Below are 10,967 nucleotides of genomic sequence, written 5' to 3' on the forward strand. Positions count from 1 at the left end.
GCTCTTCTCTAATATCTGTAAGCAATGATCTTTATAGAAGCTAAGCTTCACAGGAAGGTTGTCATATGAGGTCCTCCTAAATAACCTAGTTAGCCTTGTGATGTGTGAGCAAAACAGAGGGGGCCTCAAGGCTATACTAAAAGGGGAGCAATCTCAGAATCTGGAGTCACAAGCTCTCAAATCATCTACATGTAAGAAATGCAACGGCCAACACGAGGCACCAACAGCTATGGAGGCACTTGTAGCAACAAGAGCTATGAACCTTGGACAAGAGCAAAGATTGCAATCATAGTTAACAATGAATGTTCCCCCTTCTTGGAACATGGGCAAGTCATTCAAACAAAGCCGCTTTTTGGGATTGATCCTCGCCGACTAAGTTTGAGTTGTTCTTTTCATGGGTTCGCCACTAGGCACTCTGGACTCTCTGGAAAGATCGAAACCACAGAGTCATTGGTGATCCTACCTTTTCTAGTTTTCTTTTTTTTCAAGCGATCTTTGCAGCAATCTCTCTTTGATTGTCTGCAAACTCATTACATAGATTACAATGTATACTTGTCATATACTGAAATTTTCAGCTGATGTACCCTTGAGCTCTCTTTTCAAAGGAAACTATTTTGTAATATAAAGCTTCAAAATTTCCACCCCAAAAAAAAAGTGTGTGTATTTATATTTATATTTATATATTTGTATTTCTTTGTATTTATTTATTTATTTATTTATTTTATTTTTATTTACACTTATATTTATATTTACACTTACATTGCTCTCAAAAAATCTCTCCTCGTATATTAGGATATTGAAAATTGTCTTCTCATATATTAGGGAAGAATTTAGTTATCCACATACAAGAAGCATAGAGTATGAAACGTTCCAAATGTGTGCTTTTCAACGGAAGTGGAGGGTTCAAAGCTATAAAAAGTTAATTTCTTTCATGTTTTAGTAATATATTCTAACACCCTCTCTGCAGCCCATAGTGTACAAATAGTTTGAAGAGAAAAGCTGATGAAGATGGAACCATGGACCCTCCAACACTACCAATATAAGAATCACCTCGAAGAGAGCACCTGCTCGCCTAGATTCTCAAAACACAATGCCACCATAACAACAAAGAGATCTGCTTGGCTTTGATTTCCCAAATGTGTGCTTTTCAACGGAAGTGGAGGGTTCAAAGCTATAAAAAGTTAATTTCTTTCATGTTTTAGTAATATATTCTAACACCCTCTCTGCAGCCCATAGTGTACAAATAGTTTGAAGAGAAAAGCTGATGAAGATGGAACCATGGACCCTCCAACACTACCAATATAAGAATAACCTCGAAGAGAGCACCTGCTCGCCTAGATTCTCAAAACACAATGCCACCATAACAACAAAGAGATCTGCTTGGCTTTGATTTCCCATGCCAGTGTGCAGTCAATTCCAAGTAAGGAATGATGCTGTAGAACAAACCATGCCCAACATCCCCTAGCGAACGCATCACGTCCAGTAATCCCAAACAATGAGCTCAGAACACATCCTGTCCATAGTCTATGCTACATCAAGCAATGAACTTCAAACACGTCCAGTTCATAGCTTTTTCTTCAAAGCTTACCATAGCTGCTAAGCTTCAGTTTTATATGAGATGTAATCAGCTCGCTCTCCCGCCCACAAGCCCTCTCTGGATGTAGCATGTGGGGGAACTCATACCTTACTGCTAGAAAGCAAGTACAGTCTGGTCTTCCTAAGCAAGAGCTGCCCTTGGACCACCAAACTTGTCAAAAGATGAGTCTGCCTGTTTTGATGATGTTGTGTCCTGGTCCTTAGATTTGCTCGTCCTTAGACCGACAATCTTTTGCTGGGTGACCTCTCTCCCCACAGGAGTAGCACTAGTCCAACTTTTCTTTTGCAATGTCGAAAGTGCCTGATCAACACCATGAGACATTGATATTCAGCAAGCAGACAGCGAGAGGCTGGGCCTCCTCCCATTCTCAATCTATTGTGTTTAGAATGCTCCTCTCATGCATCAAACCTATATGGGTGTCGCGGATTATGTTAGGGGGTGTGGACTATAGATATATAGAGAGAGAGAGAGAGCCTCAAGCTCAAGATGACCTTACCTAACGCAGTGTCCAATAATGGGATCGGGCACCACTGACACATGCCATCCTTCTCCCCCCCTTTTGGTATCAAGCAAATCCAACCTTAGAAAGCGATTGGGCGAACAGGCTTGAACCGAGGCTTGAACCGAAGATCTCTTAAGAAGCCAAATGTGAGAGAGTGCATTTTACTCCCAAAAGCAGCCAAAGAATACATGCTCGCAAAAGTCAATTCTTATTCGCTTACCCTAGGACAATAGAACAGATTCCTCCTCCAAGAGAAAGGAGCAGAGGTCATGAAAGTCCAATTGATTTTTTGTGACCTGGCACCACAATGCTTGAAAAACCATATCATACTCCTGTGGAGGCTTTGTGAGGATGAGTGCAGCCAGCTGAGCAGAGGACAACGTAGCACCAATCGCCAATAACTGGTCATGGATGACCTTGGCCTTCATTAAGCATGGCTGCTGAAACACTCTGTGCTTTTCAACCATTTAAACAAATGAATTTATAAACTAATAAAAATTGAAATGTAAAAGAAAATAAATTACCAAGCAGGTGGATACAAGTTTGCTGAGGAGTGACAGCTGCAGCGAGCTCCCTACAAAAAGTTCAAGAAAGTAGAGCTGACCCTAGAACGTGACAGTCCGCATAGAAAAATCCCGAGCATAGAGATCCTCTAACTTGGATCACACTTCAGAAGCACTACTTAACGTTTGCACCGCTGGGGAGACCACCTTTGTAAGGTGTGCCTTAGATCACGGTCTTTCCAGTCCTGCAATTCCTCAAGGAAAGCATCCTCCGGGTCTTGGGTCCGACACTTCGTGCTCATACGACATTTGAGCTTCTTCTCATGGCCCTGGACGATTTCCCAGAGACCCTTTTTTATGAACTAGATCCGCATATTGGGCCTCCAATGAGCATAGTTGAGTTTGTCATCCTGCTCAAACACAGGGGTGCCATGGATCCACTGCAAGCACTCACACTTGCTGAGCTCAGATCAACAACAACTCCAATCCCCTCTGCTACTGCAACTACATCAAAACAAAATTTAAAAAGAACTGAAAAATGAGCTCAAGTCTACAGCAGCCTCCCTGGCATCTCCATCACCTTCTCCAACAGCCGCCCGATCCTTCTCTCTTGCTGCAATTAGAGGGTGTGACATAAGTTCTATCGTAAGATCAAGATACAAGCGATGGTTTCATCCATGCACAATGCAATAAGGGTGGGTGGGATATGGGCAGCGACGATATCCCAAGGTTCAACCAGCAGCAACCTGTGTCCTCCCCACACAAGAACAAGCTTATAGACGACCTGGAGCTCTGATACCATGTCAACATTGCACATATTGCAGAAGCATTAAGGAAAGAGAGAGAGAGAGGCAAAATAACTTCATTTATAGCTTGGAAATACAGTGCCAACCAGAGGGGTGTGTGTGTGAAAGAAAGAAAGAAAGAAAGAAAGTTTATTGAAGTCTTCGGAAGACCGATGGGTCTATGAGACTGTGAAAATCCTGATACAATGAGCTGTGGTAGTGGAGCTACTAAACGAGCGTCCATACCAATGCAAAATGCAAAATGCCAAAAATGCAAAAAATGCAGAATGGCAGTACTAAGTCCTAAGTACAACATAGTCATGTCGATGGTCGACTATATATCAATCTCAGCATCATCATCAATATCATCATCATCCCCAGCAACAGCAAGATATCAGCATGGATGAGGCAGTGGAGGCATGAAGTCGGCAATAGAGTGCTGTCGGCCACTCAGAGGTGCGGTCCTGGCACGTCTCCTGGTCGTAGCTCTGCGTCTAACCAGGGCTATTGTAACCCCCGTCGGTCGGGCTCCAACTCTAAACAAGGAGGGGATGTCTCCAAGTGTGATCTGTGTGTCGACCCTCTGTTTGAGCTGTCAGGTCACGGGCTCCGGGTCACGGTCATGTCGAGGCCTCGTCTCGTTGGGATCCATGTGATCTAGCTGAAAGAACTCCGTGATAGAGCTCTGAGAGGGATCAACCGAGGAAGAAGTCTGCTTATGTCTCCGTGCTCGGAGTATCCTCTCGCGGCGTCTAAGTGCCTCATGAATGAAACCTACCAAACACCGCTGGTCTGGGTAGGAGAGGAAATGGGCTAAAATCCCATAACTATCTCTGAAGAGGCAGTGGAAACGTCCTCGGATCTCATAGTCCACAGGACACCTGAAGATGAAATGCTCCTCTGTCTCAACCTCCTGTATGTCACATAGTGTGCATATGCGCCGCTCCCTGGGTAGTCGCTCTGCTCTGCCGCTCTCGATGCGAAGTCTGTGTGAAGAGACCCGGAACTGCCCAAGAGAGATCCTCATCGAGTGGGGTAGGTGAATCTGTGTGTATCCTGGTGGGTCAATGAAACCCTCCGCTGTGATATGTAAGAAGTGATCTCTGTAGAAGCTAAGCTTCACTGGGAGTTCACTCGGTTCCAACCAGGTCCAAAAAGTGTGTAGCTGTAGTAGATCCTCACAGATAACCTGGTTGAGCTCGTGTGATAAGAGGGGAGAGAACGGAGCATCCATGCTATACTGGAAGGGAGGTAGTCTATCCATGTGAATGTCTCGATTCCTAACACAGAAGTCATCCTCTTGTCGAGGCATCATAGCGGCAACATCGCTAGTTGTAGGAGCCAAGTACTACTGCCTTGAGGTTAAGCAACTCTCACAAATAACCATCGTCAAGTTTGCATGTGGATTTGTTCTCAGCACTTGCCCCAGAACTACCAATGCACTGGCATATGGATTGCACTCATGCATCATCCTTTGCAGCAACTTCAAAATGCTTGCCCATCCCAAACGGTGTTGTAGTTCATGATCTTTATCATAACATACAATTGTGCAAAATGTGGCATCTCTTGACTGGCCTCATTAGGCAACAAATTTTTGACCTGGTGATACACAGTCGACCCGAAAGCTTGATATACCCTATTCCCAAAGAACATTCGATCAATCTGGGCTCAAATGCCATCACATTGTTATAATCCCCCTATAGCCGCTCCACCCCAACAAGGACTGCCGTACATCCCCGCTGGGCGAGCCAAGGAGTCAAAAAGCAACCCCTTGGTGCGTGGATCCTGAAAGTGTGAGCGGAAGCACTGCCTCTCTAGCCTGGCCAATGAGGCATACCCTCTACTCAAGCGTGCCCGCATCGCGGGTCTCATAGTGAAGCTCGGTCCGGAGAAGATAACCCCAAGATAAGTGTATGATGAAACTATCTCAACAGATGACCCCGCAAATGTGAACTGCTCCTGATGCATGATGGCTCGAGATGTATTGAAGATCATGACCTTGGTTTTACCCAGGTTGACCTTCAAATCATGAGACTCACAAAAGGACTGTAGTGCGTCTAGGTGTCTCTGAAGCCTCTCTGTTGAGGAAGACAAGAGAGCCACGTCATCTGCATAGAGCAAAATCTGGATCAGTGTGCCCGCAAGAGAGCAACCTACACCCCCCTGTGTTTGCATCACTGTCTCAAGCTCGTCAATGTAGAGGCCAAACAAGGTAGGCGACAAAGGACACCCTTGTTTGACCCCGATGGTACTCATGATCTCGTCTGTCCACCCGGATCCTACCCGAACTTTGCCAGAAACTCTCTCATAAAGTGCCATGACAGCCCAAATGATCTCCTGGTCATAACCCAAGTCCTGTAGGCGCCGTATGAGGCGGGCTCTCGGGACCGTGTCAAATGCCTTGCGAAAATCCACAAAGCAACAATAAACCCTCTGCTTCCGTGACCTCGCCTCCTCGATGATACATCTGAGCGTCAGAATGTGGTCCATGGTTCCATGATCACGCCGGAATCCGGCCTGTCCTGCTGCTCTAAGTCCTCGACACTCTGTAAGTCTGCTAACCTCGGAGTCAAGTACTGATGCATAAATCTTGGACATGACATGTCCAATCATAATGGTCATGTAGTTCTCCAGGCTCATGGGATCCCCTGCCTTGTGGATGGGTGAGATAGTGTTAATGGTCCAAGTGTGTGGAAATCCCAAACAAACCGCTTCATTAAAAAGCTTTGCTAAGATCGGGGCTAGGAGGTTAATCCCATATGCAATGAGCTCAGTGCATGGTCCCTCATGATCCTTCGCTCGGCCATTATGAAGTTTCATTACAGCATCCTTTACCCCTCCTCTAGTGAAGAGGGTGCAGGATGTGGGACGAGGCATGTGTGAGAGGCTAGGGACTTGCTGATTTGGGATGTCATAAAGTGTGCGTGCATAATCAAACCAGATCTGGGTGTCAGTGAGTGGCGGAGGGGACCGTCCTTCTAAAAATCTCTGCCAGAAGTCCTTAGAGTTGTTACTAAACAAAATGTTCAATAGCTCCTCCTCGTTTTGACGAACGAAGTCTAGTTTCTTCCTTCGTACCATTCACGTAGCGTATCTGGTGCGCTCGGAAGACTGTTTTTGGTTTCGAATCTGAGTTGACGGCGTAAGGCCTTACACTCATCATCGTACCAACTATTACAGGGTACGGTTCCAGGGGGTGGTGGGCGGGTGGAGCGGGTGGTGTGGGGAAAAGCGTGAATGGCAGCCTCGTGTAGTGAGCGTGTGACAAGGGCAGCACGATCCTATAAAAGGGGTATGAAGTCAATATAAGCGAGAAGTATGTACAGATGGCCAGAGTAAGAAGGTGAGTGATCCCGATCAAAGCGTATATCGTGGTAGGTGGAGTAAGCACTGAGTGGGGTGGAAGGTGCTGTGCAAAGGGAGGTGGAGATGCGAAAGAAAAGGTATGTGTGATCAGCCCCTGGGGGGAGAGGTGCTACAGTGAGTCACTAATGCGAGATGTGAAGACAGGGGATCCCATGATGTAATCAACACTGGAGCCCCCTCCATGTGGAAAGCATGTGAAACCACCTGAAGCGGGCCATCTGTCAAGACCATTATAGATAATGAGATCATGTATTCTGCCCAGGTCTAACAGGGCCTGCCCATAGGATGAGAGTGGACCTCGCCTGTCAGCCGAAACCCGTAGCATACCTGCCTCCTCAACGTCAACATCTGCCAAAAGAGTGGAATCATCTCTGAAATCAAGAAGTGGTACCTGATGGGTCCTTGTCCTCGCGTTGAAGTCCCCCACTAGAAGGACTTCTCTGCGGCTAGAAAAGTCAACGATGGACTGATAAAGGGCAGCAAATGGGGATGTCTCATCATCACCTCGAATATCTCTGGCAAAGTGGGAGGTCTCCGAGGGGAAGTAGCAAATTGCGACAAACAGATCCTGGCTGTCCATGTGTCGTATCCGGATCCAAAGAAATCTGGAATGTGTATCTCTCTGCTCTACTGAAATGATCCCCTGAAGTGTGGATCTGAAAAGGACTGCAACTCCACCTGAACCTCGAACTCCTCTTGTACCCCTCGTCTCATCTCTGTAGGCAGACTCCCATGTATATCTGCTGACTATTGGGAGAGGGCGCTCTGGACTCTGATGTGTCTCTGTATAGAAGACTATGTCGTGGCCTATATAGGATTCCGAGAAGTTCCCTGGTTCTGACCATAAGGTACCATTACAGTTCCAAATGGTGCAGGATAGGGTCGTGGATATCTGAGTCTCATAGGCCCCACTTCCCTATGTAGGGAGGGGGCAGGTGTCCTACGGGGGCCTGTGAGGAACACCTAATGAGTGGCAAGGGGACCCTATTTATAGGGAAAGCCCACCCAGCAAACCCACCAACCATGTCTGTGACCTGGCCGACTTAACCTGACCAGATCTGACCAAGTCGGGTCAAGCCTGGTCCGGGTCCTGGATTGGCCTTAATCTTGCCATTATGTGGCCTGGTCTCTGGCCCATACAGTGGCCTATACCAGGCCGTAAATAGCCTCTACCAGGTCTGCTATCTCAATGAAAGAGAACTACTTGAGTATACCTCTCTCTGGGCGGGCACAACCACATAGAAGCCCTCATTCACCACACATGAGATGCAATATATTCTAATGAAATGCCCCATGTACTATGAGATCCGAGGTCAATGTCACTTCCTGTTTGACCACGGATTTCTAGACTTGAGTCAGATCATTGTACTTGGACCAGCTTGCGCTGCTTCTTTGATCACTAGACATAGATACAGGTTCATGAAAACCATAGCTAGACAAGGACCCAGTGACCACAGATTTCTTCTTCACTCACATTGAGTGGGCACTGCAGAACATGAAATCCTGAGCCCATCCTACAAAGAAGCTCGAGGTTGGCTAGAGGAGCGATTTATCACCTCATTCAAGACACCGCATTGCAGCATCACTGCACGAGTTCATCCAATGGAGCAAGGTAGAGGACCACAGCAATGATCTCCAACATGTTTCATAGGTGCCAGCATTCCTGGCAGGACACAGTCAGGCATGCAGAAACCTCAAATCATTCATAGTGATAGAATGTATTTCTATTTACAGTTTCAATTTCTATTGGTTGATTAGGGGCTCCAATTCCCCTATGATTTCCAACTTGGTTTCATAGGCCTTTTAGGCTCGTTGCACCTTCCTGTCCTTGCCCGCAGGCTCCCCCCCCCCACACCGGCTCTGCTCACAGGCAAACCCTCCCCCACAACCTCTGTGCTCTTTGCAGCCAATCCCTTAACTTAGGCTGTATGCCCCCTGCTCATAGCCATGGCCTCCCTGGCCTGTTCCTTGCTGCTGTACTGTAGGCAGCCCCGCAGCTCCAGAGTGGGTGCTGCCCGTCTGGGCTGCCCAGGACGCTCACGCCGAGATGCCATGGGGAAGGGGATATGGCATCAACACACTCCCATCTCCCCTTGGTTGTCTTCAGCTCCACATAAGCCCAGAGTTGCCAACTTCTTATCGATAGGTATGGCAGCCATTCGAGCAAATCCACAACCCATATTTGTTAGAAATTGACCCTAGCAGGAGCTTGCAGTCAAAAATCTAGATTGCTCCTCGCTTCTTAAAACAGCCACGGCACAGGACAGGATTAAACGCAGCTGGCACAACGATACAGTTTGCCTCCTCATGATAAATTACATGTGCTTCATAATTTTGGATGCCAAATTTTTATCTTCTTTTATGTGTATGGTCGCGGGTGCTTTTGGGTTCAAAGTGATTCGCAAGGAACCATGGAAAATAATAAGTTGGGATTGTATATCTCTACTAAAAGTTGCATTTTTCCTTTACCTCTTCGGGGGGAGAAACTAAAAGTTGCAATTTTCCTTTACCTCTTCGGGGAGGAGATCTGAGGCAGCTGCGATCAATATTTTTGATTGCGTGAAAAGATCTTCTAGCAATGTGGAAGCTCCTATAGGCGACGCTGGTGCTTCTCGAAGACGAGAGAACGCTGCGCGCCATGATCGTACACGGACGTTTGCCATTCTCTTCCAACTAAGACATTGGACTACTGGCGATCAGAAGGCGCTTGCCTAGCAATTTCGAGTCGGATCACTGCAATGTCAGCTCTACCGCGCGCGCACGTGAGTGCAAGGTCTTTCCAAAGGGGACAGAATGTTCTTCAAATGTTTACCCGCCTTCTTGGGGCTTACTATGGATATTCACTCTCTAAAAATAAAATCAATTAATTAGTCAAGCCTAATAATTATTCACTCTCCTTGCTCCCGTGATGAATTAACATATCCTAGTTACGAAAATTAAACTCCTCTCTCGCCCCGCCTCCCCTACTCTAGCTCGCTCTCGCCTCCCCTCCTCTAGCTCTCTGGCCTGCTAGTTGTGGCTTTTTGCCCTCCTCTTTATTACAGCCGGTGCAAAAGATTCTGGAATTCTCTAGGTGGTAGTCGAATTCTCGAGTCCCAGCCTCCGGCGACGGGCCAATGCTTCATTAATTATGCTTCACCTTACCTTAATTAGCGCATAGAATATTTGCCCTCGAGCAATAAACAAATTAATTGTAATTTTTCACTGTCGTGCGAACCTATGGAAATACTTAAGGTTAGGAATCTAATGGAATTGAGAGAGAGATTATTGTTTTGAAATCTATGCACATAATGTGGCTAAGACTAGTATGGCACATAATGTGGTTAACACTAGTGTGGCAAACCACTGGCTCTACAATTGAGAGGGTAGAAATTACATATGCAAAAACTTCTCAAAATGATATATCTCAAGTGCAACAAAACACTCTCTTGGAGTTTTGCACCCAGGATAAGTAATGTCAATTGTGCACAAATTGGAAAGCTGAAGCAAATGCCAATGTTTCTTTCTTTTAACTCAAATCACAAATCCTTCATAGTATTTCTTCTTAGAAATGATGGGCATTTTATTGATATATAAATATATACATCACGTATCTCAACGACCACCAAAACATCATCCATGTGCTAACGAAGACAAGTAGCACCATTTTGTGCGCCATATCCTTGGCAAAGTGCCATCATGGCTTCTAGGGTCCCTTGAAACAAGCTTAGAGGAAGATTGGGAGCAAAGATGAGTTATAAGGGATTCCAATGTTTCAAAATTTAGGAACTTGACATGCTTATTTTTAGTCAAGCAGAATTACTAGAACTTGCTCCCCACTATATAGAGTTCTTATAAAATCCTCAATCAATGATCGACCTGCAACAAAACTATTAACCACAAGGGTGACCAAAATGGTGATTTGGGACAAAGAGGTTCCCATGATTGATGTCAAATTTTGGAATCACTAGCAACAGGAGTGCTCATAGATAGAGGCTCTAGAGTAAAATTCCTCTCAGAGGAAGTGCAAAGGTGGCTCAAATCGAAAAAGTTGAAGCCATGTCCCTTTAAAATTTGCATGGTGGATTAAAGGTTGGTGATGTTGAATGGTATGCTTAAGGACGTATGCATTAACATCAATGGAGCATAGTTCATGATCAAATTCATTGTGGTCAAGATGGATAATGAGTACAGATACCCAAAATACTATTGAAATACAAAGAAGAGAGTAGTCC

At 45.8% G+C, this 10,967-nt stretch overlaps 1 protein-coding gene across 2 annotated transcripts in view; it reads right to left on the reverse strand.

Annotated features, from left to right (window-relative positions):
* LOC147901464 (ARM repeat superfamily protein) overlaps positions 1-9,520 on the reverse strand; it is a 109,111-nt gene extending 99,591 nt beyond the window's left edge. For both annotated transcript variants that reach the window (XR_015541032.1, XM_087375220.1), the window contains exon 1: positions 9,264-9,520. Coding sequence is in view for 1 of the 2 variants with exons in the window: in XM_087375220.1 (XP_087231346.1) it covers positions 9,264-9,416 (153 nt within the window). In the remaining variant the exon portion in view is untranslated. The remainder of the gene's footprint in view (positions 1-9,263) is intronic.
* Between the last annotated feature and the right edge of the window lie 1,447 nt (positions 9,521-10,967).

Source organism: Dipteris shenzhenensis, chromosome 5, assembly GCF_047967505.1.
Source record: "Dipteris shenzhenensis isolate YYH24624 ecotype China chromosome 5, Dip_SZ_1.0, whole genome shotgun sequence".
NCBI classification, from domain to species: domain Eukaryota; kingdom Viridiplantae; phylum Streptophyta; class Polypodiopsida; order Gleicheniales; family Dipteridaceae; genus Dipteris; species Dipteris shenzhenensis.